The 27,803-nt window shown below is 47.1% G+C and overlaps 8 protein-coding genes across 8 annotated transcripts; 4 read left to right on the top strand and 4 right to left on the bottom strand.

Moving 5' to 3' along the window:
* Positions 1–100: 100 nt before the first annotated feature.
* Positions 101–1,870, bottom strand: F5B22DRAFT_47870 (trihydroxytoluene oxygenase). Its single transcript, XM_047972221.1, has 4 exons — positions 1,270–1,870; positions 1,147–1,221; positions 783–1,093; positions 101–724 (listed from the first exon to the last, which is right to left on the bottom strand). The coding sequence occupies exons 1-4, from the start codon at positions 1,457–1,459 to the stop codon at positions 242–244; spliced, it is 1,059 nt and encodes a 352-aa protein (XP_047832715.1). The 5' UTR covers positions 1,460–1,870; the 3' UTR covers positions 101–241.
* Positions 1,871–2,281: 411 nt separating this feature from the next.
* F5B22DRAFT_634982 (fungal-specific transcription factor domain-containing protein) lies at positions 2,282–4,277 on the bottom strand (the record flags this gene model as incomplete). The annotated part of the gene is made up of 5 exons (XM_047977069.1): positions 2,282–3,463; positions 3,521–3,721; positions 3,778–3,866; positions 3,987–4,187; positions 4,220–4,277. 5 exons carry the CDS (start codon positions 4,275–4,277, stop codon positions 2,282–2,284), a joined length of 1,731 nt encoding a protein of 576 aa, XP_047832714.1.
* A 2,978-nt stretch (positions 4,278–7,255) lies between these two features.
* On the top strand, positions 7,256–8,258 carry F5B22DRAFT_47855 (mannitol dehydrogenase). The gene has a single exon (XM_047972216.1). It carries the CDS (start codon positions 7,371–7,373, stop codon positions 8,172–8,174), a length of 804 nt encoding a protein of 267 aa, XP_047832713.1. The 5' UTR covers positions 7,256–7,370; the 3' UTR covers positions 8,175–8,258.
* Positions 8,259–11,702: 3,444 nt separating this feature from the next.
* F5B22DRAFT_634979 (DNA-repair protein rad2) lies at positions 11,703–15,834 on the top strand (the record flags this gene model as incomplete). The annotated part of the gene is made up of 10 exons (XM_047977068.1): positions 11,703–11,790; positions 11,864–11,885; positions 11,944–12,041; positions 12,099–12,692; positions 12,763–12,997; positions 13,047–13,101; positions 13,168–13,265; positions 13,347–13,544; positions 14,700–15,261; positions 15,313–15,834. 10 exons carry the CDS (start codon positions 11,703–11,705, stop codon positions 15,832–15,834), a joined length of 2,472 nt encoding a protein of 823 aa, XP_047832712.1.
* A 1,502-nt stretch (positions 15,835–17,336) lies between these two features.
* F5B22DRAFT_47664 (uncharacterized protein) lies at positions 17,337–18,401 on the top strand. Its single transcript, XM_047972205.1, has one exon. It carries the CDS (start codon positions 17,509–17,511, stop codon positions 17,917–17,919), a length of 411 nt encoding a protein of 136 aa, XP_047832711.1. The 5' UTR covers positions 17,337–17,508; the 3' UTR covers positions 17,920–18,401.
* A 69-nt stretch (positions 18,402–18,470) lies between these two features.
* Positions 18,471–19,404, bottom strand: F5B22DRAFT_644442 (uncharacterized protein; the record flags this gene model as incomplete). Its single annotated transcript, XM_047978427.1, has 2 exons — positions 18,471–19,149; positions 19,310–19,404. The coding sequence occupies 2 exons, from the start codon at positions 19,402–19,404 to the stop codon at positions 18,471–18,473; spliced, it is 774 nt and encodes a 257-aa protein (XP_047832710.1).
* A 967-nt stretch (positions 19,405–20,371) lies between these two features.
* On the top strand, positions 20,372–22,017 carry F5B22DRAFT_598001 (uncharacterized protein). The gene is made up of 3 exons (XM_047974336.1): positions 20,372–20,588; positions 20,638–21,364; positions 21,415–22,017. Exons 1-3 carry the CDS (start codon positions 20,502–20,504, stop codon positions 21,879–21,881), a joined length of 1,281 nt encoding a protein of 426 aa, XP_047832709.1. The 5' UTR covers positions 20,372–20,501; the 3' UTR covers positions 21,882–22,017.
* Positions 22,018–24,350: 2,333 nt separating this feature from the next.
* F5B22DRAFT_634978 (uncharacterized protein) lies at positions 24,351–25,611 on the bottom strand (the record flags this gene model as incomplete). Its single annotated transcript, XM_047977067.1, has 3 exons — positions 24,351–24,704; positions 24,844–24,896; positions 25,227–25,611. 3 exons carry the CDS (start codon positions 25,609–25,611, stop codon positions 24,351–24,353), a joined length of 792 nt encoding a protein of 263 aa, XP_047832708.1.
* Positions 25,612–27,803: the final 2,192 nt, after the last annotated feature.

The raw sequence follows: 27,803 nt of genomic DNA, 5'->3' as shown, positions 1-27,803 counted from the left end.
ATATAAGCCTAAGCTATGTTGCCTAATCACAATTTTTCTATGAAAGATCCAAGTGTGAGTTTTCACTTAGGCGCAATGAAAGGCCTTGGAGCAGGTTGAAGGTACTGGATATTAGTATGACACATGTTTCTCAAGTAAAGCACAAGCTGAAATATTGCACATCTGTATAACACCATCTTGCATAAATACACATCGAAAAAAGAGTTATCCCGTTACTGCAACTCTGCAACCTAAGTCATCGCTAGTGGAGAAACCATGGGGGCACTTCTGGGCCCCAGACAGCAAGCGACTCATCACCAGCCGGACTATAGCCGATTGGGGTTTTGCGATTGACAACATCGCCGTCGATGTAGTGCTCGATCATGTTATGAGCCGTATCCCACCAATAATCGAATATTTGTGACCCGAGTATATGTCGACCTACACCCCAGACGGGTTCGTAACCCTTCTCGCTCAGCCACTGGTGCCCAAGCATCTGGGTATCATAGTCATGAACTTCGAAGGAGCAATGGTGCACGTGGCTGGTCTTGTTAGTGCTCATGAAAAACGTATGATGGTCAACATAATCGTCGCCGCGGTCTATGTGGGCGAAGATGGCAACATCTTTCTTAGTCCCGTCAAGTTCGTCGACATATAGGAAGTCGGTTGGTACAAGGTTAAAGTTTTTGAGGTAGAAATCGAGTTCTCCAGAAAAGTTCTGGACGCACAGACCGTAGTGACCCAGCTACAGAATTGCTTCGGTCAGTCTTCGACTTGCCCTTTGATCAGGTGTGGTGACAAACCTTGTGTACGGCTGCTGGACCGGGTTTGAATCTTAAGAATTCACGGACGCGGGGCTTCTCATTTTCGAAGTTATATATGAGCTTTTTTGGCTTCTCGGCTGGAATTTCTTCACGCTCTACCTGTCCATGCATCAAGTTCATTGGGAAGCCCTCTGGATCGTGCACTGTAACGAGAAACCCGCCTCCAGGTGCATCCACTAACTCTTGAATATCGCTACTCCCCGGTAGCTTAGTTGCACGCTCGAGATCTTCATATGACTCGACGAGGAATGTTCCACCCAAGAACTTCTTGGGTCCCTTGAGCGCGTGATCTGGAGGTAGGTGAGTTCTACGAGTCGTAAAGAAGAATAATGCTACAACTCACAAACATATTGATCTAGACCGTACCCTCGAAACCACACCTCGCTATCAGTCTTCTTAACGATGGTCATTCCGAAGTCTAATATCAAGTTAGTTGTAGGCTTTAGGGTCTGTGAATGTGACATACCTCCCAGAAATCGCCCAATCTCTTCCAGGTCTGGATGTTGGTAGCGCATATGGGCTATCTTGACTAGCTTGATCTGGCTTGCAAGGTCTATGCCGTTGCGAGCTCTCCAAGCCTGAACATCTTCCTGCTGGTGACCGACTGCAACCAGATCAGGCACTGCAGCTCCCTGATTCCGCAGCTGCGCAGCCATGAGTACTTAGAGTAAGGCTACTGCTATCGCAGTAGGTAGCTTTGTCCAAAAGCAGATTTAGATGGGCAAAATCTCTAAATGGTACAGGTAATTTCACTTCACAGAGGCGGTGATGTACGCTTCATCAAGAGCGACTCCCTCTCCGCGGTTCATTGTTAAATACCGAGGGCTACTCCGCATGGTATTCTCGGCAAATCTTCCGTTTTTCTTTCTCACCTCGGAGTCGGCGTAGAGTGCTCTGTATGCATGTCCCGCCAACACACTGATACCCTCCCCACGTGGCCACGGTCCCGCAAGCTTAGCGTCCCACATATACACCTCCTCCAGGGGGTCTCCAATGTTAGTTTCATACCTCTCATTCTCTATTAAGACTCTTGATTATTTGTTAGTTAGTCCATGGTTATAGGTTAGCTATGACTTTATTACCCTGATTATTACCTAGTTGTTTAGTGATTAGTATATAATATTAGTAATTAGACCTTGATGATAACATTAGTAATAATAATCTTTCTAAATCCTTGCTCTCTGTATTGGGCTACATTGAAGACCCTAGAATAGGTGTACACATAATGATTTGCATTGCCGTGTCCCGCATTTTGCAAAGGAACCTGCCTTTACATATTTGTGGGTGAAGTTTAATGAGAGCCCTCGCTTCGGCGCATGAAAAATGTTTGCTGTTTGAGGTGCGTGACACCTTTAGCTTTGTCTATCTTCAAGCCCCTGGCATCTGGAAAGCGAGTATGAAGAATTTGTTGGATGCAACAAGCACATGAGAGAGAGCCAAGTTTTTGGCGCATTCCTTAGGAGTGGTATGTTGTTACATTAGGCTTTAGTCAAATCATCTAGGAGGATCTGCAAAATGCAAGCAAACTTGCGAGATATTTCCCAATGGCCAATGCGTCGGAGCAAGTCTATCGCATTGCAAAGTATACTAGGTTCCACGGGAGGGAACATGGCTGCTGTGACCTTGTCGCCATTTGGTTGTAAACTGTTAGTTGAGCTGGCAACTTGTAGTTCGGGTAAGTTCACTTCATCCTCAGAAGGCACACACGGGGACGGCTTGCACTTTATGTAGCTATACACAATCATGGCTGAGTAGAATGCAGCTTTGGGCACGTGGATAGCCGGTTCGAGTCCAATTGGCAGCATTTCTAGATGCCTCAGCACCAAGAGAGCGTGAAGGATACTGCGTCTAGCCTCTAGGGAGACAGCCCAATCTACGATTGCTTCCCGTGCTTCTTGCGCAGCGTGCTTGCCGTCACGACCTATGGAACGTTCCATGATGTCAAAATCAGAATAGAGAGCCATAAAGGCTGCGTGCCAGAAAATCAACAAATTGATGTGGTTCTTTCTAGGTCCCTGGATGTGTTTGTAGTGCTCATGGTGCCATGACAGAAGCAGGTTGCGGAATTGCTGCTTTGCTCCGTCATCAAGAAGCGAGGCCCTCTTTTCCTGAATCGAGGCTACTAAGCCAGCAAGGGAAGCATACGCAAACATTTGTGCTTTGCGCGTTGTCATAATCACTGGCGGCACTGCCAGTATGTTGGCGGCATTGATATGTGTGATTTTAGAGTTGGCGACCCTATCTCTCGTTACAATGTTATACCAATCGGATGCAGTGGGCGCGAAAAATAATTCATCTGGGTTGCAAACTGGTAGCTTCCCGGTACCATGCCGAAGAAGCGGCTCATGATGAAATGTTGTTGCGAATTCTGAATCGTGAACATAGAGCGCTAAGACTAAGCGGACAGATTCTTCGGCATCTACCCAGCGTCTCCAAAGGTCCCCTTTGTTCGCCTCGGGTTCATCGCAATTCGGGAGAGGGGCAGCTCTGATCTTGAAGAAGCCGCCCTGCCGGGCCCACGCGATGGCTGTTCCATGGAAGCTCTCTGTCATACAAACATTATCTGGCTGGCCTGAGAGCATGCCAAATGTTTGACCGATAATCGATGCCTGGACAAGCGAACGCCACTCTCTAGCATCGCGACGAATGTAGGTATCCCACTGTATTCGGTTAGACTAGTGGACGCCGAGGAGAACCTCGGTAAATAGGGAACTCACTGACGATAGGTTTGCTTTATTCAGGGTTTGAAAGATCTTCCTGCCTTGGGCAGCGGCGGTTGCTGAGCCCATGAAGAGAGCGCCAACAGAGCACACAGACAAGAGGAGGATAGCGTTCTCTGATGAAGGGCGGAAAGACGGTGCATGGACAATGGGGAAGACCGGATTGAAGCGCACAAAGTATAACTTGATACATAGGTTCTGCTTGCAATTAGCGGGTTGTGAGTGACAAATCTAAGTGGCAGTGAGCTACTCACAAGGAAGTCCGCGGAAGGAAGGGCTGTATTAGAAGGGCATGGCTGTAATTTATACCTGAGACCTTCCCTATATGCCTCATCTATCTGATCTTGCTCCTGGAGGTGGTCTGAAGATTCGTGAGAGACGACATCTCTAGTTAACGTTGTATACCAATTATACTGGACTGCGCGTACCAAGTCAGAAAGTGGCATGTGTCCCTTGCAACGACCTAGCGTATTAGAGGTTTCATATGCCTCTGGGTGCGGGGGTAGATTTTCGTGATTCGAATAGCCCCATTCTGTCATGACACTGGATATTGGAAAGTCTAGAATGTTGAGATCAAAATCACTACCAAGTAACCAGGCCGGTTCATGAGCGTTCAAGCCGATATCCAGCAGTTCCAGGTCGGTAGGCGTATCGAAAACTCTCGCTGAAGCGGCACGAAAGTCCGTTTCAACATACTGCCCACCCAAGGGAGGCCCGGCATCTGATTGAAGAGTGCATTGTTGTAAAGACCCATCAATTAGAGCTTGGCTCGGTTGGTCTCCTTGAGAGACCCAGCTGGCGGGAGTTGATGCTGCTGGGCCACGGGAGAAGGTTGAGGAGGTAAGACTATTCCGAGAACCCGCATGATAATCGCTACGTACGGAGCAATCACCACGCGGGTTAATCTCTACTTGGCTGTTGTCTCCTGCTAGCGAGACTCGAGGAGAAGACGAGCGCGTGATGCTCCTTGGCGACTTATTGGATAGACGGCGAACATGTGCTCGAGAATGACGAAGAAGAGAATCACTGGGGTCATTTTAGTGATCGCCGCTGGTGTTTGTCGTAGGGGCTTCTCAACATAACTAACTGTCGACTGTATGATTTCCCGCAATCACGACAAGAAAATGGCTTCTCTCTAGTATGGCTTCGGATATGGCGCGCTAAATGTTCCGTCTTGGAGAAACAGACTCCGCATTCAGGACATTTCTTTGGCTGCTTAGTGGCGCGTTTCGTCTCTGGTATAGTCGGAAGCGTGGCGGCAAGTGCCGGGGAGTGCTGCATAATGTGCTGGCTTGGTGTGCGTAGAATCAAGGTCAGCCCCCAGTGACGAGCAGTTCCTGTGCAGTTGTCTGTCGTCTTTCTGTAGCCGTGCAATTATGAGGTGCTGGATTCGAAAAAACGGGGATCCAAGCTGGGCCCGACCCTCTCCAAAACCATCGAGGTCGCCCTGTTGGGGATATAGGCTACTGCTATGCCTATGCGGAAACGGAAGTAGAGGTGGGAATTCCGGCTGACAGTGGCGGTGTGGGTCACTCCTACACTACCATGCCATCTACCACATACTATACGTGATAGAATGCCCACAGTGAGTAAGACCTGTTCGCCTCCATCATCTGCTAAGAGAATGCAAAGCTGGGATGTGGAAGTAGCCACAAGCTTGGGCAGATTCGGGTGAAGAAGGGTACCTAGTTATATAGCCTTCACCAACAGCACAGCCCCCTGACGTCTTAACTCCCGTGACTGCCTATCCCGGGTGCATTCTGATTATAAACTAGGTACCTACTCTAATCATGAAAGCCCTTGCTGTGGCCAGGTCTCTAATATCGAGAGGCATCCTGTCGTTGCCAAAGGGCTATCACTATAACAAGGATGTAAGGTTATACACTAGACACAACTTACTATTAGGTCTATGGAACAATTGCTATGCGTGGTAGAGAAACCAACTTACAGTAGGTAGGTATGTATAGCATGAAGATGGGCTGGAATTAGGTGATAAATAATAAACAATAAACAGTTAATGGTGAAGGGACATATATTTAGGTATTGTTCAACCAACTCCCTGTCTACTGCGACTATATAAGCTATTCACTTTCGGATGCTTGTCCTATTTTAAAACATGATATGCTCTTCAACGTATGTGGTAAGCTGGGTCCTCTGAATTGCATTTCTCAGGAATTACTGAGCTGGGCATGACTAAATTCTACTCTATCCAGACCGATAGGTGGACCGGTTGAAATAGGGTATCATGCATATGCCATTCAGCATTGTCAAAGATGGCAGAATCATCGGCATCGATGTGACCCGATCGCGGTGAAGAGGGCCAAGAAACCAACACTTCACAGAGATTAGGTAGGCAGACTAGCAGTTGCTGCACGCCAACATACGAAGTAAACAGAAGATATGATACCTATTAGAAGACCAGAGAGAATGCGGGGTAGTACAAATAACCCCGCACGGTTTCCTTGGCCCCTCGTCTGGCCCTCGCCTTCAAGGTCCCGCCATTACACACCTACACAGTGAAGATGGTGTATTGTTGAAGTACTACTTCTGTCCTAGATTGGCACAGAAATGGTCAAATATTTATGTGCAGAAGGGTCGTATTACAGATGCATTGAAAAGTTGACGCGAAGATAGGAAAAACTGTTAGCGATCACCTCTTGGATCATAAACAAGAAGTCGAAGTGACCAACTATTAATTGTACCGAGGGTAGGGGGTTACGCTTACGCTAAATTGCTACATTTTATCCCCCAGGCTCACTGATAAACTGTAACGTAGCCAGACATAGCCATGGACTCGCTACATGTTCGAATAAGAACTTAAAGAACAGACGAAACTCGATACTCTGTCTCTGTCTCTGCCACACACCAAGATATTATTGCACTCATTATCTGAATTTCCTATTTATGAGAATGATGGTGTTTTGGCTAGGACGGACAATCTGTCTCAACACTCCCGGCCCCCTTTCCTTAACCGCCCGCGCGCTCTCTGTCTTCCAAATACATTCTACAACACTAACCTACCGTAGTATGCTTCCCTACATAGTAGTTTACTTAACGGGTCATATTGGAATGCAGTGACAGTGGTTATAACTTATAAGTATCATGTAGCCATCGTCTTCTTAGAAATTACTGATTAGGAACTTCGAACGGCGCTACTGCAGGTTGTTACTAAGCCCCTTATGCAGAAGACAGACAATGAGGGGTGAATTGCATGACAGGGGTGCTTAGTGATAGCTCTGTATTTACTGTAGGTTCATCGTTATCCTGATTCACCATCTGCTTCCCAGAACGAATCTTCGATGTATTTTCACGTCTTTAGTCATCCACATTTCGCGCATGAAATGAAATTTATCCTCGGGAGTGATAAGGATGAAGGAGTTCAATCAATGTCACGTAGTTCTCGCCAGTCCAGTTAGTCCAGTTAGTCTACGTAATGGGCGCTTTGTCATGACCACATAAGGATGACATCACCAAAAACGCAGCTGAGAATGCTTCATATCCACCTACATCCACATCTATATCCACCTATACCTCCCATAGGCTCGTGTTTCTGGCTGTGTAGTACCGAAATCGCGCGAGAAAAAAATCCCATGGACGGTGGTGGACTAGCAAGATGAAGGACTGCTGCGTTTTTAGCTTGCTGCTCACTATAAAGTTGATGCTGACCTGCATGTTTCGGCCTTATTTATTCCACCAGCTTCCTCCGTCTTTCTGCTTTTCTCTGTTTCCTCCTTATTTATTCCACCAGCTTCCTCCGTCTTTCTGCTTTTCTCTGTTTCCTCCCTAGCATCTGTAGCCAACTTTTGATATCCTATCATTCTCAAAAGTCAACTAGCTAGCCGTCAATATGCCTCAGCAAATTCCTACTGCCAGCAAGCTGCTCGACCTGCTGAGCTTCAAGGGCAAGGTCATCATCGTGACTGGCGCTTCGGGCCCACGAGGCATGGGTATCGAAGCCGCACGCGGCGTCGCAGAACTAGGCGCCGATGTGGCCATCACCTACTCATCGCGCAAGGACGGCGCCGAAAAGAACGTCGCAGAGCTTACCAAAGACTATGGTGTCAAGGCCAAGGCCTACAAGTGTAACGTTGGAGACTTTGCGTCATGCGAGAAACTTGTGCAAGACGTGCTTAATGACTTTGGTGGCCGCATTGACGGCTTCGTAGCCAATGCCGGCGCGACGGCGGATCACGGCGTTCTCGACGGCACTATCGAGGAGTGGAACGAGGTCATCCACACGGACCTGACAGGCACGGCATACTGCGCCAAAGCGGTCGGGCCTGTGTTCAAGAAGCAGGGCTCTGGATCCTTCGTCATCACGGCCTCTATGTCCGGCCACATTGCGAACTTCCCGCAGGAGCAGACCTCTTACAACGTCGCCAAGGCCGGCTGCATCCACCTAGCCAAGTCACTCGCCAATGAATGGCGTGACTTTGCCCGTGTCAACAGCATTTCCCCTGGCTATATTGACACTGGCCTATCAGACTTCATCGATGAAAAGACGCAGAACCTCTGGCGAAGTATGATTCCTATGAACCGAAACGGCGACGCGAAGGAGCTCAAGGGTGCATATGTCTACCTGCTTTCGGACGCCAGCACATATACGACCGGTGCCGATATCGTCATCGATGGTGGATATACCTGCCGATAAATAAGATATGCAGCTACTATGCAATGAAATATGCACATTATCTATATTATAACCATTTAAGTTGATAATGCGGCTGGTATGGTGTCGAACGGCGTTAGGAATTTAAACCTGGGGCGGTAGAGCTAATGACTTTGGATTGGGTGAGCTGGGTATAGATGTTGGGGTGTGATGAAAATGGTAAATATCAGGCTTTGCGTTTTAAATACCACTTTGTCAGACTTCCCTTGTCCGATTGCTCATTTATTTATGTGTGGTCGTCTCTTCTCTGCTCTGGTTACCACCGCTCTGTCCTCGACTTCACCTTATCGGCGGAGTGTATCATTAGCACCTTGAGTATACAAGCAAGTTAAGCAGGTATGAATATCCCATTGTTATGGAACGTAACTCATAACTGTAGACGGCTTGGCATCAATATGAGAACAACTTCTGTCGAATGTAGTAGAAAGGGTGTCCTGAAGCAATTCAGTGTGGTCTGTTTTGAGGCACTGTAACAGGTCAATAGAACTGTGGCCATTCAACGCACGTTGCTATTTGATTGGTTAGTTGACCTACTGCGATCCATACTGCCGTAATTGAAAGTGCATGAGATGTCGTAAGAATACTTAGTAGAGGGCGGGTGACATATCGGGTAACCTTTCCCTACGATCCAAGGGTATCTCTTTCACGCGAGGCTAATTGGATTGGCAGACAGGTATATATGTATAATTGGCCTTCATTACAAGCGGAACTTGATTATTGCCTCCTTACCACTTCTTTCGAGATCTTGGGCCAAGATCCGTTCAAGCGTATAGAGGTGCTGTTTTCCCACCCAAAAGAGGATAATTGCAGACAGACCCTGGACAGCGATTATAGAAACAGGCTTTTTTGCCCTGATCAGTCACTAAGTACACCCATAAAAAAACAGCTAAGTTAGCGAATCTCACACGTTTAGAACTCTTGCCAATAGCAAATTGCCACTGTATTTACTAGCAAAAACGCTCGCTCTAGGACTTACCTGGTGACCTGTTTTCCAATCCGCCTTGAAAAAGGTACTTGTCTGTTGATCTTGATATGAAACCGCCCCTTTTGCCACCTATTTGACCAATTCTTAAAGTCAAATATAACGCCCCCTTGGCCCTTCCGGTGTGCACGATGCCTGCCACTCCTGGAGACTCTGAACTGGCCATTGTGAAGCTATCCGTTATTTTGCTGTAAGGTACAAATAATCGTGGCGCTGTTTGTATAAAGACCCTGTTTTTCGAAGCCTAATCTTGGTAATAACGTTACTAACGTTATCCTTCGTAATAGCAATATGAGGATCTAAAGCTAATATAAGCTTATAAATCTTGCAGTAAGGGATTAGATTATCGAACCCATTTTAAATAATCCTATGGACTTGTTCAGTCATTTGTTTTTAGCGGTAAATAGGTGTAAATAAAGAGGGAAGGTGGTTATAGTAAGGATAGTTAACGGTAAAAGTCTAACTATTTTAATGTTTATAAAGCTTTGCTACACCTTTGAATTAGCAATCAACCTTAGTGCTTAAAGCCTTCCTTTGCGTAGCAATAGATTTGTAATCAGCGGTAGCAGCGATACACTTTATCGTATATCATGTATATTAACCATCGATCTTATTAGCGGCGTTACACTTCGTAATTACGAAGCCCTCGCGGAGTGCATGTGCCTGCCAGGCTTCGAAGCCTTCGGCGAAGGTGGGAAATTGGGCATCGGTAGGTGGTACTAACGGCATATTGTCAAAGGTTAGCAGGTGCCAAAAATCAGCAAATGCGTATTTTAGCTCAAAAAAAGGTGCAATCGATGTAGAATTGCGAGATAAGCTGGAAATCACTTTTTTTTAAATAGAAATTGCAAAGCGCGTAGTGTTATTGATGACTGAAGTTGTTGAAGTGTTGTTGGTGGATAAAGATTGTAGGTGTGACGAACGTGCCAGACGTGTACTGTGCTGGAACACTGTGCACGGTGTGGAGGGATACTGTATAGATACGCGAGACCCGTATTGATAAGATTATGTGACCCACAACGGGCATTCGCCCGCGTATATTTCCACGCACGCCTGTATTCGAGTTTCACCTTTTCCTTCCTTTCTTCTTTAGCTTAGAATCTTCGTCCATAGCCTCAATACAGCTATGCCCTGAACCTACGATCGTGACAGTAGGTGGTGGTAGTGGTGGATTGGATTGGCTGGGCTAGGTCTGTACTGCGAAGGGCTATAGTGGCTGTAGGGGCTGTAGGTGCCCTGTAGCGCTATTGTTATCTGTGTAGCCCTAATTCTATGGCTTATTGGCATACCATTTTCAAATGAAACTCATTTTCAAATATAAATCATTTGAAAAGTAGAGATTACGTTTAGTAGAAGATTATTTTTAAATTAAAAAATCATTTCTTAACTAATAGGCTTATAAGTTGCGTGGCTTTCCTACGAATACTATTTTCACCTGGAAAAATACTAGCTACAATTCTATTCCCTACCCCCTCAATCCCGGTATGGTAAGCAGCAGCAGCGCGCTGAATTAAGCCGGATTGATTCAAATTCGTTAAGCTCCTTTCCGAGGCTAGCACATGCTCTGATGCCCTAGGTAATTACTCAAACCTATCTTCTCGTCCTCCACTGTAATAATAGTCAAACCTAGCTAATGACATCACGTGCACCGGCACCATCGTGTGATCCATAGCGGTTGAGGAAGTCCGTCTGCGAGACACGCCATAATACTAAGTTGGTAAAGCATCCCCTATCCAATTTACCTCGCTTGCAGGAGAACTGTTCCAGCAAAAGCAGTCCCTTATCTAAATGTTTCCCATTGTCTTCGTTTTGGATGTTGTCAGTTTGTTAGAAAAGGTTATGGAGAATACCCTTGTAGTGTATATGATTGATACTATCGGATCGGACTCCAGTCCTGCAGATAACGGTCTTTGTCTGCCGCGATCTAAGCTTATCCATCGTAATATCTCATCACCTACCTATCTCGGAAGTAGGGGATCAGCCATTCCAACGCCCAAATACCTACACTGTAATGTAAGCACAACAATTGTAAGTAGATAGCCCTACACATTGCATAAAACTACGCTACAATCCCTCGAAGAACGATAAAGTGTAGATCGTTGCTGAGTGCATTTCTCCATCCCCGGGGCTCCCAGTCTGTCCAGGCTATTCTACGTAGTCTATAAAATATATATCTAGTGCCTACCTGTCCTAATTCGGGTGCCGCTCGCCGCCTTTATTTGTCTACTTATCCCAGAACCTCCACCTTTTGGCGGTTGGTTTGATAGTCCCTGCCAGACGCTTATTGGTGAGCTCTACAACAATGGAGAGTACGTTGACGCAGAACATTGATTTGACCTAGCATTCTCAACTTGGTGGAGAAATAAACAACTCAGAGAAAAGCTGTGAATTTATACCTTGGATCTGGCGTCCACTGGACAAAACTCTTCAAAGTTGTCTTCCGACTATTGGAGCTAGGGACGTGGGAAAAAGTGGGAGTGAGAATGGCCGTCGCCCTTGCCAAGTCCTCGCAGGACTTGGACCCCCCGATGGTCCCAGACACAGATTTTGGAGTTGACGAAAGGAAACTTGTGCGCAAGCTTGACTTGCATCTTGTGCCTCTTGTCATGTTACTATGTAAGTCCGGATCGGCCCTAGCTGCGCAAACCATATGTTTATATACTCAGTAACTGACTTGCTATTGTGTTAGACACATTCAGCTTCTTGGATCGGTCCGTCTTGTAGAGAGCAGGGTAGTATGTATTTGTGTGGGTGCTGACCAAGGTGTAGTGTAAACATCGGTAATGCACGACTTTATGGTCTGGAGGAAGACCTAGGTCTTACACCTAAACAATTTCAGATAGCTGTTTCGATCGTTTTCGTCACATGTAAGTGAAGAGAGTGGCTGGCATGTCCATATGCGCATAGCTGACCGAGATCTACAGACATCATCTTCGAATTGCCTTCAAATCTAGTGCTCAAGCCAATTGGACCACAGCGTTGGATCGCATTCATTGCGTTTGTTTGGGGAATCTTGGCGTTGGCTACCGGTTTTGTGCATAATTTTGGCAGTCTCGTCGCATTGCGTGTACTGCTAGGTGCGTTCGAAGCCGGCCTGTTCCCAGCACTCAATGTATACCTCACCTTTTTCTACACGAAGCGCGAGCTCGCGTTGCGTGTCGGTTATCTCTTCGTTAGCGCAGCTATTGCCGGCGCACTTGGTGGCCTGCTCGCTTACGGTATCGGGCACCTGGACGGTGCACGTGGTATGAGTGGCTGGCGATGGATCATGATTCTCGAAGGCATTCCTACCATTGTGCTAGGTGTCTTAACTCTATTCTTGCTGCCGAACGATCCAGAGCATGCATACTTCTTGAATGACAACGAGAAGAAGCTCATGACTGCGAGACAACAACGTCAATATGGACATACAGCGAGCGCGCAGAAGTTCAGCGAGCAGGATATGAGGAAAGCATTCAAAGATTGGCGAGTATGGGTCTTCTGCGTTGGGCAGTTTGGAAGCGATACGATGCTTTACAGTCAGCATTACCCTGACCACGATGACGTATAGTGTGTGAAGAAGTCGTGATGCTAACCATCAAATTCTAGGCTTCTCCGTCTTTCTTCCTACCATTATTCAGGGTCTGGGCTCCTGGTCTAGAGCAGAGATTCAACTTCTCACAATCCCTTGTTACGCTCTTGGGGCCGTTTCATATATGACCATCGCCTATATTTCTGACCGCAAACAGATGCGAGCCATTTTCTGTGTAATCTGGGGCAATATCAGCATCATCGGCTATGGGATCTTGTTGTCAGACACGTCAGCAGGCGTGCATTATTTTGCGTAAGATGAGGTGTAAATGCACGAAACAAACTTACTAACGTGCTCTAAGCTGCTTCTTGATTGCAACGGGACTTTATGTCTTGGTTGGGTTGCCACTAGCCTGGGTGAGTTCTTGTCTCGTCGCGATATTGAGCGCTCTCTTGTATCACTCAGCTGATTTTGGGACATAGCTTCCAAATAACAGCCCACGATATGGCAAGCGCACGACTGCTAGCGGTTTACAGCTCACTATTGGTAACAGCAGCGGAATCATGGCGTCTTTCATCTAGTATGTCGCGGCACCTATGGACACGCAGCAGGATTACGAAGCCCCCCTAGTTGCGGTGATCACTAACAACTGGCTATCTAGTGCGAGCAGCGATCAGCCCAGGTACATTAAGGGCAACAGTGTAGCATTGTCGCTAGTCGGCCTCGCAGTACTGGCCTTTGGTCTTCTCTGGTTCTCGTATGCGCGAGAGAACAAACGACGTGACCAAGGAATAATGAAGCCCGAGCATGTCGATCTGAATGAAGAAGAGCTCGCCGAGCTCGGAGACGAGAGCCCCAGGTTTAGATATACAACATGATCCTACATATGATCGGGTATCTCGAATCCTGCCAAGAGGCGATGTACGGGAGAAGATACAAGCTTTATATGTTGGATTGTGGTATGAAGTCGCTTGTATACGCTAGGAAGGGTCGAAAAGAGGTCCTGAATTTAGAAAGAATTTAGAGCTAGCAGTCCGATACTAAGTTCCAAGTCTTTACCCTGTATCTTACAACTCTTATTAGGTACCTGTTCCAAGCTGTATCTCTGTAAGATCGTAGCCTTGGTGGGAACTTTCCCTTCATACAATGAAGCCCTGAAAGAGAGCCCTGGCAAAGGGCATAAAAACAGGTTACCTAGGTACCTAGCGCACTGGTTGCCTAGGGCCTTGGTAGCCTTGGCCACTGAATTTACCACCTACAACCTTCACTTCTTTAGCTGGCTACAGCACTTGTTGGTCGAGATATTCAATAAAGCATTTTGGCTTCGGCCATCCACTCTCAGGTATCAGTACTGAAAGAGACTGGTAGGTACCCAGGTACGTCAATACTGAGTGGTTTGATTGACTACTTAGGTACCTATGTAGTGATAAGGAAGGATGAGGTGGGTAATCTCCCTAGCCTTATCTTATCGCCTATCTAATCAATACCCAGTCAACTTCACCTGTAATAGTAGGTACCTACCTACCGTAGGTAATGTATATGTATGTACCCAGGTACCTAAAATACCAATGTCGACAGGTAACCCCACCGTCGCGTGACACGTCTTGAGCAGAAAGCGCGTCTACGACCTATTTGAATTCTCTTTGGCGTCGTGACATCACCAGCTCTCCAACATCTACTTTCTCCATCAATCAAACCATTTGTCCTACGCCTCAAATAACGAAACTTGCCGCTTATCTTTCGCTGTCACTCTTCCATCCTTTCTCGCAATAGTCCGTCGAATTTGCGTTTCACAATGGGTATCAAGGGCCTGTTCTCCGTTATCAAGGAGGAGGCGCCGGCCGCCATCAAGGAGGGCGATATTAAGAATCATTTTGGTCGCAAGGTTGCCATTGTATGTTCATGGCACCATTTGTCGCCTACTACTCTAACTTTTAAATCTATAGGATGCGTATGTCTTCAGTACCCGTTTTCCGCCCACTCTTTTCTCGTTAACGCCCCCCCCCTCGCCTAGCTCTATGAGCATATACAGTTTCCTCATCGCCGTCCGATCCGATGGCCAGCAGCTGATGAACGAGTCGGGCGACACCACCTCCCACCTTATGGGCATGTTCTATCGTACCCTCCGCATGGTCGACAACGGCATAAAACCCCTTTATGTCTTCGATGGCGCCCCCCCCAAGCTCAAGTCTGGAGAGCTCGCGAAACGTTTCCAGCGTAAAGCTGAGGCAAACGAGGATCTCGAGGAAGCCAAGGAGACAGGAACTGCTGAAGATGTGGAGAAGTTCTCTCGACGAACCGTTCGAGTTACCAGAGAGCATAATGTCGAGTGTCAGCAGCTCTTGAAGCTGATGGGCATTCCCTACATTGTCGCCCCCACCGAGGCTGAGGCCCAGTGTGCCGTGCTTGCCAGGGCCGGCAAGGTCTATGCCGCGGCCAGTGAGGACATGGACACTCTCTGTTTCGACAGCCCTATCCTGCTTCGACACTTGACATTTAGCGAACAACGAAAGGAACCCATTCAAGAGATATCGGTAGACAGAGCCCTTGAGGGGCTACGGATGGATCGCAAACAAGTACCCACGCGCATCATGGATTGTCCAAATAACACCGCTAACTCTTATTAGTTTGTAGATCTCTGCATCCTGCTTGGGTGCGATTACCTAGATCCCATTTCCAAGATCGGTCCCTCGACCGCCCTAAAACTTATCCGCGAACATGGTACGCTCGAGAAAGTGGTGGAATTCATCAACAACGATCCTAAGCACAAGTACACAGTGCCTGATGACTGGCCTTTCGCCGATGCGCGAACGCTATTCTTTGAGCCTGACGTGCGGAAAGCGGATGACCCGCTATGCGACTTCAAGTGGGACAAGCCCGACACCGAGGGTCTAGTCAAATTCCTATGTACCGATAAAGGATTTAACGAGGATCGCGTCCGCGCAGGCGCCGCCAGATTGGAGAAGGGCAGTAAGAGTTCACAACAAGCCCGACTGGAGGGCTTCTTCAAACCCATCCCCAAGACAGACCAGGAAAAAGCTGCACTGAAGCGAAAGCATGAGGAGCAGAATGAAGCGAAGAAGAAGAAGATCAAAGAAGAGAAGAAAGAGAAGGCTAAAGCCAAAGGCCGACCCAGAAGTGCAGCATAGATTGACCTGCTTAGGATAAGTAAGAGTTTTTATCTACGGCGTTTTGAGAGGGGTTATTTGTTTCTTAATGGCGTTGGTGGATCAGCTGGTATAGGGCGTTCTAGGCGGCGAATTGCGAAAGTGGTTGATATCATACATTCTGCTGCCCCGAGCTAGTCACGAAAACTGTGCTCGCTGGGCATTCCCTTTGCTGCACGACCGCGCTTTACACGTAGACTAGGTGAATATGGCACGCAAATATGATAGCCTAAGGATAATTGATCTTTGCCCATCCAGTATTGGCATAGTTGTGCTGTAGGAGTAATGATGTGGTATCCTATCGCCCTCCTCTTCTTCATCTCTGCGTTGTAGGGATGCGGCCTTGTCTATTGATATAGAATTCCCATCCTATTAATTTCCCCCTAATTCCTAGTTGTACTGCTTCAGCAGACTAGGCTCGGTCTACGTAATGGAAGTGGAAGCACCTGTTAGGTTTAGGAGTAGAATGCTTCAGTGTTGGCGCTCATTGGGCGCGTTATGGTTGTCAATTATATTGTAGTTGCCGGACCCCGCGGCTACATTTGGCCCGTTGCGTACACGTTTTGCGGCCATGAGCGGAGCGCCTAGAGAAGAGAGCAGCCTACTGGATAACCAACGAGGCGAAATAGCAACCTCTCTCGGACTCTTCTCTTCAATCGTGGACTCCTTCACTTTCCTCTGTACCTAGTCTTATGAAGCTTGAATTGGCCAGACTCGGCCAGACTCCGAATCGTGCCGAGCACATGCCTTCAAAGGCTACACCACTGTCGTCTATCGCCTAACCCACGCCGACCAGTTCAGCGCGTATGGTATAGGTAGTGTAAAACGCGCAGACAACCCACAAAAAGCAGATGCAGTTATATGCGATACACCCAACCAGAATGCCCGTCAGGTAGCCAGGGATACTTACCAAGTTCTCGTCAACCAAAATAAGCAAGGAGCGTGTGAAAGGAAGCTCCTAGCAACCAACGCAGGCAGGCTGCAGCCTGGTGGCCTTGCGGCGTGATTGAGCGAAGATGGGACATCACCACGTGTCCATAAGAAGGGACAGCGGTCAGAGTGTTGGTTGATGACAGCATGACGTTGTTAGGCTTCCATCCGGGAAGGCTTGTTTTAATTGGCCACCGAGCAGCCACAAGCGATACGCTGTGGCATTGGGATATGCCTCTTTCAATCTCTATGTGCGGCACGCATGCTGTGCCTGATCGCTCAGCCTCATTATCCATGTTCTGACACATAACGATGACTTGCTCGAGGAAAGGCCTGTAAACGCCCTCTCGCCCGGCCATAATGTAATATGCACGCCAGCCCATCCCTCTTTGCCGGCTCCCTCCGCTCGGCGCTTACTGCAACGCTCACGCGTACAACAGTTCGCGGGCAACCATCCATCCATGAGCTGAGGTCTCCATATATAGACCTGTTTATATACGGAGAAATGTTTCCGTCTGAACAGCATCCCCAACCCTCTGCCCTTGAACATTTCCCCCCATGTTTCTCCTTAATCTCAACGCACATATCACCTCATTACCACAGCAAGTTCAGCGCTGAACCAAGGTCCTATAATAGGAGCACGGCAGAGAAACTAATCTACCTAGATATTTTTGTTTCTCCTATTTCCAACTGACTATCGCCTCCATCTGGAGCATCGCTATCGCCATGCCCTCATACCCCTACGATCGCTACTACTACAAGGACGGCTACGAGCTAGCACATTACATCGGCCGAGATCTGCGACGGAGTCACCGCCCATTACGGTACATCGTCAATGAGGGGAAACTTATCATCGATGAGCGGTCGTTAGAAGACCGTCATCGGAGCAGCGGCAATCGATCCAACACCGTCATCTACAACTCACCTGGATCCACCATGTGGATCGAGCACCGAGATAGTGAATCACGAACTGTCGAATGCCGTGGTTGTTTCCGTCGTCGTGAGCGGTGCTACGGTGGGTATTGCTCCGAGTGCGTGTATTTACGCCTAGATGCACCCCGCCGCCATGAGGTTATCACGTTGGACAAATGGCGGCTACTGGACTACCCTGAGAGGAGAGCGATTGCATACCGATAAATGACTAGGTATCACGCCGAATAAATACCGGCAGGCTGGGTTGGAGCAACATGAACCGGATTGGACTTATGGTACTGGATTGTTTGCTTGTGGGTTTCGATAGGGTTGCGCATACATAGAATATCATAGATTTGTCAATCTTCTTTCCTATTGTAGCATTAGATATAATGGGTGAATTGGCGAATGGAGTTAGGCAATCATAACACGAGCCAAGCTACACCCATCATGGTGCGCTACCCTTTTTCACATTTTAATTGAATATTCACCGTGTCACATGCAAAGAAGATGCGTAGAAACCCCCGGTGTTAATTACCTAGATACAACAAGACAAGAATTCACCAAATAATCAAATGAACCTATTGAATTAGGAAGGCAGGTAATCCCGGTGGCTGGTACATCGACCCCTACACACCTTATGTATAACTAGACGTACCACCCTATTCCTTGGTACTTAGAGTTAGTTCCTCAATGCAATATAATACATCATTACCCATCACCTTGAAGATGAGCAGTAAAGATGGCCTCGGATTCAACGTCGCTACTGTTGAGGTTCACTTAAAAGCAAAATGGACTCTGGTTTCTGACGACTGTAAGAGAATTTTCAGTTTTTGCTTATGGAAACGATAAGCTTCCGAGATAAGTTTTGGCGTGGTTGCGCGTGACTTGACCCATTTGTCTTCAACCATGGGATTGATACAGAGTAGTAGATCTTTAAGTTCCGGCCATTCTACCGCCTGATGAGGCAGGTTACGCATAGTAACAAGTCCGACAATTCGATCATGAAGCCCCTGTTGATTGATGACGTCGTGTAGAAACTGGTTGTTCTGCCGTGCGCGAAATTCGCATAAAATAGATTCAGACCTCGCAAATCTAGCCTCTATTGATCCTGGATCCTCCATACGCACCCTCTTTCTCTTTTTGGCAAGTTGTAATGCCTCGCCAGTGTATTCGTCAACAGAAATCTTATGGACATACCATAGATGTTGCTTCGCGGCGCCAGTATTTGACAACTCCTTGTTGCAGTCATCATACGCCCATATAGCATTCTTACCATGGTGCTTAATAATACCACCAACGACCTTCGTATGGCCATACTGCCATACATTTAACGTAACCGATCGCGGTTTAATCGCGGAAGACGAGCTAGTTATAGAGGAGCTGGGCTCGTCGAAGGGACTTTGGGTGGCATCTATAACAAGGGCAGATGAACTGGGCTTGGAACTGAGGATTCTGATTACAATGATCAACTAGGGCTGCATTAGTCCTTGACCAACCAACTCCCTCTCGGCTGTTGGTAGCTTGAGATGACTCTATATACAAATGATCTGCCAGCCCAGACCGCCTGGGTCTCTAGGGTCTGTTTCAAGAAGCGAAGTCTGTATAATCTCACTTTCCAATATTGCCCAATATTGCCTGCATGTCTTGGAAGGTCATGAACAGCCTGTAATGGTCCTTCGTACGGCCGAAGTGCAAGGCGAACTGCATGCTTCAACCGGTACAGAGGTTACACGTGTAACACATCTGATACGGGTACAGTAGATAGACGACTCTGACAACAGATCGTCTGGAATCGATGAAAAGGTGTCGGACTCGGTATCAGCGATATTAGGGCGAGGAGGAGGCATCAGGCGTAACGGGAAAGATTTTAAGGTAGGTCCTGCTCCGTCGTAACAAATCTAAACCTCTAGTAGGGCGCATAAGCCAACGATCTTACTATTTCAACTGTCGGGCGAAGCCTTCAATCAAATCCCTGCTAACCGCATATATCTTCATTCGAGCCGTGCGGTCTCCACTCTTGGCAATAAGTCAACAGTCGATGTCGGGTACAGGCCTGTATGACAGGTCCGTTACAGTTAAGTGGGAGATGTTGTCAGAATTGATGGTTAATTTGGATTGATTAATACGGGCTAATATATCAGGGGGTGAGCAGGGACTGCTCAACCCCTGTGATCCCGCTACAAAAGGATACAGGATAATAAGCCGTCACAATGGCTTACTACCTTAGCTTATATTGACAGGTCAGTCAGTAAAGGTCCCTTAGTCTGACTGAACGTGACAACCCTCACATTTATTATTTTATTTCTTTTTAACTTAATATATACTAATATAATGTCAAGTAGCCGGCGTAGCCCGCCCTGTACTCCAGGGCGTGACAGGCTACTCGGAGGCTATATATACACGTACGGACCGCCCGGGTACGCCAGTACAGCATACTACAGACCTTTTGGTTGTTGGCGTAGCGGTTACGGGCTGCCGTTATAACATATAAGATCTTAGATATAAAGAAAATGAAAAGCATTAAATAATAAACAATTACACCTAAACTTTTAGCCTTTTACTACATTGGGTAACCGCTAGGTGTCTCCGAAGTCGGCAGTATTCTACACTGCCCAAGCCCCCTCACCCTATACCTCCCTTAGTTCTCGTAGACTACAATACAACCAACACCTATACCACAACCGCCGCATCTCCACCTTCCTGCTAATAGCGCCCTATCTACGCCTATATCCTTATTTAAATAGGTTATAGACGTACTATACTCTCCTAACAATCTGAACTTTTTATACTTAATTAAATCACTTATGAAAATGGCTTTTAAGCTTATTAGATCAAGTTCTCAAAGAGAGCAATTCATCGCTTCATTACTTAGAGATTATTACAGAAGAGAGGTAAAAGAGCTAGTTACACCTTTGAAATCCATCGCTTATTAAATAAAAGTGCTCGGCTTTCCATAAGTTAGGATGGGATTCAAACAATTTTGTTTACCGAGTTCAGCTCCTGCCTATTAAAGGGACCCGACTTGAATTCAACAATGAGCCACCTCCTCAGCAGCAACCCGGGACGACGGTACTGCCCTCGAGTATGAACGAGGTTGTAGCCCGCATCTCAAATATTGAGGCTATTTTAAATGAGGACGTACGAGTAGAAAATGAGGTCGCTGCTATGTGTCTCATGCGAAATGCTCTCGGCAGTCTTGATACAATGTTGGTACCTAACGTATTTGCATGGGGCCGGTCCACCTCTGAAACTCCTGGTTGGATCATCCAAGAGTTTAAGGATGGTGTTCAGCTAGATAAAGCCTTCGACAACATGGACCTGGGAACTCAACAGAAGATCCAGAAACAGATCGCAGAAATGTTCAAATTGATCCAAGATTACCCGCTCCCCGCATCCATTGTTGGGTATGGTGGGCTTGCGTTCGCCAAATCTGGCGACATTATTACCGGGCCAACCTCAATACCTTGTGGAGGACCTTTTAATACTCTCGAAGATATGTATGCTCAGATGATGCGATGGCAGCTTGACGATTCCAAAACCTCACCAATTCTAAACGGCTGGGACGATCAGCTGCAGAAAAGACTGGATCACTTTCTTGCTGAAGGCATTGTTCCACTAGTTCGTAATAATTCGATAGCACGCCAAACATTTATCCACGGCGATCTAGGTAAGATTATTTAACACCTATCTTGATATTATATTTAACATACTTTATAGATACTTATAATATGTTGGTCGATCCTATTTCCAATAAATTGACGGCAATCCTTGACTTCGATTTATCCCATGTTGCCAGCCCTGCAGAAGAGTATTTTTACTCTTTAACTAATCTAGGGTCAATGCTGGCCGGTCCTTTCGATGACAACCCGGACGAGATTCTTCTACGTAAATGCCTGCTGGGGGGCTTTGATAATGTCGATATTGCCAACGATAGGGGAGGGAAAATTAATTGGATCGCCGCCCGTGTTACTGATCATGAGTTCATCCAAGCTGGTGTCCTCAGGCCCTCAGAAATCAAAGGATGTGGTGAGCTGGCCAACTTGAAGTGGTTTCTTGAATCTCTTTCGCCCCCGTATTTTCATATGCCTCGGTGGGTAAAAGGTCACAAACTGGAGTTTATCGAGAAGAAGAAACAGGGCATACGATCTACCATTGAGAAGTACCTTGACCACTGGGGGTTCTAGGGCAACGATGGGCGTCGTAGCTCCAAGACCAACCTCTAGTATTGACTTATTGGTATTGAACAAGGACACAAGAATTCTCTCCTAGCTGCTAGCTTTGGAATTAAACTATAAATACAAGTGCGTAGCGGTCCCCGCGGCTGAAGGTCATCCAGTATCGTGACAATAAGTGATAGAGGAATATGTCGCATTCATTGACTAGTTGCTATATAAGTAGATAAATAGTTGGCAATAAAATTGGCCTCTATTTCTGTTAAACCTTTGTAAAGGTCTCAACTTCGAAGGCACAGCGCTGGGTACGAGCCCAGAGTGCGGGGTCTACGGACACGGTTTGACAATCACGCATGCTTGATTATTTGATTATTTGATTTGTAGGACATGTTGTATACCGGAGTATTTCCCTGTCATTTCTTGTATTAGAATAGAACTCAAAGCCCGGCGTACCATTAGGGGCAACTAGGCCTATTACTAGGGGAACTGTAGCGCATAGGCTCAACAACTAAAGCTGACTTTCAATAATTATGCTGGGGAGTCTATTGAAAAATGGGAAAGGAGTGTATTCGTGCCAAATTCCTCGTCTACATGTATAAACTCAAGGAGATTATAAATAAATGGACCAGACTCATGCTACCTAAGGCTACCCATGTCATACGTGTCACTCCGCTTCATTATGGATAGAGATAGATAGTAGAGGTGGCTTTGCACGCTGTAAGAGTTACAAGATCTCGCCTTAAGCTCCTCCCATTCTTAAATGAACCACGCGCCCATGGAAGCCATGGTAGATTATTGCAGTTAACTACATTCAAGCTGTTACACGTGTAACCTCTGTGCCGGTTGAAGAATGCAGTTCGCCTTGCACTTCGGCCGTACGAAGGACCATTACAGGCTGTTCATAACCTTCCAAGACATGCAGGCAATATTGGGCAATATTGGAAAGTGAGATTATACAGACTTCGCTTCTTGAAACAGACCCTAGAGACCCAGGCGGTCTGGGCTGGCAGATCATTTGTATATAGAGTCTCCTCAAGCCACCAACAACCGAGAAGGAGTTGGTTGGTCAAGGACTAATGCAGCCCTAGTTGATCATTGTAATCAGAATCCTCAGTTCCAAGCCCAGTTCAACTGCCCTTGTTATACAAGCCCTGTATTCGGCCCCTGTTATAGTTTCATGTACAATCCTTTGGGCCGGACTACAGGTTGAAGAAGCGAGCAACCGTCCTCTTGAATCCACTCAAGCTATCCGTGTGCAGCCGTTGTGCCGTAGCCAAGGTGACAAGATGATCGTGATGAATGGGAGAAAAGTCCAATTCCAGGTAGCTAGGTCCAGAAGGAACCTAGGAACAGAGTTAGATGTATTTCAACACACCCAATAAAGCAAAGCAGGGGTATACACTGACCCAATACCCGTATTTTGGGCTCGCAGCCATGCTTTCATAGCTCGTCACCCAGTCCGAACGCTTGCTGGTATCATCCACGTTCTTTGGGTTGGTCTTAGGGTCGTAGCTCGTCACCCAGTCCGAACGTTTGCTGGTATCGTCTACATTCTTCGCATCGCCTTTGCCTGAATGTTCTCCTGGAAAGTGGCCATGTTCATGCAGAAAGGGAAGGGATGCGACAGAAGATGAGAGGACAATAACAGACCATTATACCACGTCAATCTTGAATCCCCACAATCTGTTTCCGGATTGGAACCTGAGCAACCTGCTGCTTTATGGTGGGGCCTCAGTGAGCAGGCTGAGCCAGGCTGGGCTGCCCCTGAGCAGACTGAGCAGAGGCCCGTGATCGGAGTCGGCATGACCGATGCTAGAGTCCTATAATGGATGCAAGGAGCGATCTTTGCGGATAAATGAGGCCATTTCTGCCTTGATCCAAAAGGAACCTTTGTAAGTCATCGATCACATGCTGCACACAGCGACGCCTGAATTTGATCTGCACTATAGATAGAGCCAATAGTGGCCGAAGGGCTGCTTTTGACCTTTTACGTAGGTATACCTGTCCCTGCCACGTTTTCTCAAGATGGAACAAGGGCAAGCCATCCAGCTAGACATGACGTGGGCAATGCATGCTAAACTATGACTCGTCCTGCTGTACCAGGAGATAAGCCGGAGTCAGAATGCACCAGGAATCATGTAAATGCTCATGGGTCTCATAATGGAAAGAAAAGTGAGCCAGACAAGACTCGAGCTTACGAGGGGCGGAAAACCCAAAGGGGCAAGACGGAAAAGCGGTGTCAGCAGCATGAATAAAGTAAAGGAAGGGGTATCTATATAAGAAACAATCTCCTATGTATCTAGCCAGTCCTTACTTCACTATGTACTCAATCTAAGCCTATATCTATTTTTTGGAACCAGACATGGGGAGTATCTTTCCCTAACGACCTTCAGTGATAATTGCACCGATGGCACGCATGCTCGCCGGGACCCTTTAGATGAACCATGGGACGTTTAGAACTGTCTTGTCCCGCCACCCTCCTTAACCAAGCTTTACTAGTTTGTCGAGCTCGGTCGACCCATCTGCCTGTATGCCTTGCTTATCCATATCTTGAAGTAACTTATCGATATATTCGCCCGCCCTAGAAAGGCGTAGAATATGTGCAATGGCGCGGTGAACCGCGAGTAGCCGAGGCAAAGGTGGATCGATTAATCGATTATCGGTAAGGTAAAACGTTCGTATAATAGGAAAAGCTAGGTTCCGTATAAGGCAACAGTGGTAGAAAGTTTTAATTCGGTAGGTATACGGTTGTTGGTTTGGGATAGGTTCGAAGAATATTTTAAAGTTATTAAAAGCTATATAGATAAAAGATGTAAGCGTAATAGCATTATTTAGCTGGTTGATGTTAGTTTTATTAATTAAATATATAACATTATTGTTAAATATATTAAGAATTCCAAATGTTGCTTATTTAAAGGGGCCCTTATATCGTACATTAGCTATAAGCTATATGCTTGCTACGAAGAATATATACTAATTTGTAGCCCATATTTGCTTTTATTAAGGAATGTGGAAGTATATGAGCTACTTTTAGTTCGTTAATAAGTATATTTTCTAAAAGTAGGGTTCCATTATTATTTCGGGTATTGTTGCCATTTTACACTATATAGCGATCCGCTTCCTTATGGTTAAAGTAGCGGGTGATAATATAGCGATAGTAATCGCGGATAAAATAGGCCCCCTAAAGCTAGGATAACCTGTCCGGTATTCCAATAAAGCCTTATACGCTTCCTTAAATTCGTTTAATAGCTAAATGATATATAGGTAAGGGTTATGGTGTCTTTTTTATAGAAGCTTTAATTAAGATAAAATATTAGTAACGATAAAGCGAGGAAATTAAAAGGCCGAAGCAATTACTAGGTAGGAAGGAATGGTCGAGGAGGTAACTAGCAAACCCAAAGAATAGAGAGCGGGAATCCTCCAGGTTATCGAGGTCGCCGTCGTTGTTATCGCCCTGCCCGGTTAACGAAAGCGCTGTAGCCTGAAAGAAGGCCCGCAGGAAATTATCTCGAAACTCGTCGGAAAGTGCATACTCGTAGGTACAGCGGACAAGTCGGGGTAGCTCGTATAGTGGTGGGACGCTATTATCGATAGCACTACTAGCACCAAAGTGCTCGACGATGCGATAAAACCTAGGTTTGGCGTTGCTACGCTGGTTGGTTCCCAAGGGCGCTTCAGCCGAGAAATCGATGACGCCCTCGAGAGAGGATTGATGGCGGTGGAGAGGCGACGGAGCGGACATTATTCGTATCCGTCGATGTGGAGGGCGAACATAGCAGCCAACACCCGACGCTAGGTGGAGCGGGAGTATTCGGCAGGGGCTCAATGTTGGGCTCAATGTTGACGTGGGGTTGTAGTTGTTAGATTAAAGGTGATTGGTCGCTGTTGAAAGGCTTGGCGAGGGGTAGCGGGGTAATCGGAATTAGGGGCCTCTGGGTGAGTGATAGCATGACTGACTGTGATGCCTGCGCCCAAGCCAAGCTGCGGCGGAAGAACCGAACGAACAAGGCCCAGTAAGCCTGGAATACGGATCGCAATCGATTTCCATGACTTTGAGAACACTACGTACTCCAACAACTCTATGATGATCGCCACAGACAGGTATTCAACCCGCCACACTATTTTACTAGGACACATCTCAGAGAGACAGCAAGACGCGCTCTTAACAACAATGCACACGCTTCTGAACCTCCAATTGACTGGCTCGCTTATTCTGACAAGAAGACCCTCTGAAACACGACGACGCGGTAGATGTTCCGATAACGGGAGAGCTTTACCTATTTAGGAAGAACGACGGGGACCCGTCGGCCTATTGGGCGCCGTTGAGAACGATCGGAAACGATTAGAGGCATTGATAAGGTATTAGAGAACGCAGGAGCAGCCAGAAAAGGGCCGTGGATTGTTAGATTAGTCGGAAACGCTCCAAACACCAAAATAGCGATTCCGAGGACCGGGACAGTCATCTAGGTAGAGGAAGGTGGTGGGAGCACGGGTCGCCGGGGAGGTTGCCTTATGATAAGACCCACTCTAATTTGTGTACAAGTACATAGTCTCCTAGTCCTAGGACCCAACCTGGACTCTCTGAATACAGACCACTTTTTACCACAGATCTACCTATAGTAGTAACGTAAGTCTTAGATACCACATAGCCGACCAATAGCCAATCTCCTAGCTCAGTTCTGCTGCGCACCCTACGCGAGTGTATGAGGTATCGATCATCTCGTAGGCATATAACTTTCATAGCAATTCTGAGGACATCTTGCGCCAAGCCTCTCGAGCATAGTCTAGGTTGGATAATACATATGGGTAAGATACCGTAAACATTTTGTCAGGACTAGACTCCTCAACCGTTACTACGGCAGGTAGTTATACGAACAATCAAGGAAGATCTGGACCTGGCAAATAAAAGAGGTGGAACGGCTAAGTGGGAAAAAGAGACTCACAAAGCAAGAGTTGGACGTGACCGCATGGGTATGCCCCTTGAGCATCTGCACACACGCGCCCGTAACGGCCGACCAGACCCGGACCGTGCAATCATATGACGCCGACGCGAGGGTGCCGCCGTCGGGCGTGCGACCAAGTTGAATGGACCGGTATTTTCCTCGAGTGTCTGCAAGCAGCTGCTCCAGTCTGTGTTAACTTGAGGCCAGAGAGATATTGTCAGATATAAGGAATATGATCTTAGCCGGAATATTGGCTAATGGATGTCTGATGATAGACCCATGTCAGGGGTACAGGGCCCCCCCCAAACATTTCTACCGCGAGACAAGACAGAGAACACACACAATGAGCACAATCGATCAGCACCGTTAAGATCTGGGATGCGGCGACCGGGAGATGCGTGCAGACGCTCAATACAGGCAGAATACCCTACCACTTATCATTTCATCCTACCAGTTCACGTCTCCAAACGGATTTTGGTACTATCGATCTAACTATACTGCCGCCATCCCCGGGAGGCCCCATTAACTTATATCCGTCAACGGCATTTCCAGTGATTTCGAGAATCTGGTCGTTCCCTGCGACCTCAAAATTGGTAGCTCCCGGGATAAGATTGTAGCAATGTCATGTGATTGTAATGATTCGGACATCTTCGGCTTTGGATAAGCTAGGGGAAGCTTATCCGCGGTCTCAAAATCGGGTCACCGACACCGACGCTACACAGGCCAATTAGCAACTCTCCAAGTGCAGATGTTGTCTAAGATCTACCTCGGCTGGGTAATAACCTCTGATTCCATGTCTTATCTTCTGCTCCTTGGTTGTAGATTGGATACCTAGGGTCCGACAGCGGTACGGGTGAACTGATCGAGGGCGGTGCGGGTCAGCTCGCCGCTGGTGGTCTGCAGGGTAACAGCAGCCAGGGGAGAGGCAGCCAGTGCAGCCGGGATTAGGAAGGCCGGATCGACATGCTGGAGTGCCGTCTGGCCCTGCGCT

The sequence above is a fragment of the Xylaria bambusicola genome, assembly GCF_022495145.1.
Source record: "Xylaria bambusicola strain CBS 139988 unplaced genomic scaffold F5B22scaffold_11, whole genome shotgun sequence".
NCBI classification, from domain to species: domain Eukaryota; kingdom Fungi; phylum Ascomycota; class Sordariomycetes; order Xylariales; family Xylariaceae; genus Xylaria; species Xylaria bambusicola.
This window is presented reverse-complemented; position numbering and strand designations above follow the sequence as displayed.

What these genes read in the sequence shown, in the direction of transcription:
- F5B22DRAFT_47870 (XM_047972221.1), bottom strand. Translation starts at nt 1,459, where the DNA reads ATGGCTGCGCAGCTGCGGAATCAGGGAGCTGCAGTGCCTGATCTGGTT. An exon ending in CGGTCTAGATCAATATGTTT is followed by an intron (nt 1,094 to 1,146) that starts GTGAGTTGTAGC and finishes ACCTACCTCCAG; the next exon opens with ATCACGCGCTCAAGGGACCC. An exon ending in GTCCAGCAGCCGTACACAAG is followed by an intron (nt 725 to 782) that starts GTTTGTCACCAC and finishes GCAATTCTGTAG; the next exon opens with CTGGGTCACTACGGTCTGTG.
- F5B22DRAFT_598001 (XM_047974336.1), top strand. Translation starts at nt 20,502, where the DNA reads ATGAAAATGGCTTTTAAGCTTATTAGATCAAGTTCTCAAAGAGAGCAA. An exon ending in GAGATTATTACAGAAGAGAG is followed by an intron (nt 20,589 to 20,637) that starts GTAAAAGAGCTA and finishes ATTAAATAAAAG; the next exon opens with TGCTCGGCTTTCCATAAGTT. An exon ending in ATTTATCCACGGCGATCTAG is followed by an intron (nt 21,365 to 21,414) that starts GTAAGATTATTT and finishes CATACTTTATAG; the next exon opens with ATACTTATAATATGTTGGTC.
- F5B22DRAFT_47855 (XM_047972216.1), top strand. Translation starts at nt 7,371, where the DNA reads ATGCCTCAGCAAATTCCTACTGCCAGCAAGCTGCTCGACCTGCTGAGC.
- F5B22DRAFT_47664 (XM_047972205.1), top strand. Translation starts at nt 17,509, where the DNA reads ATGCCCTCATACCCCTACGATCGCTACTACTACAAGGACGGCTACGAG.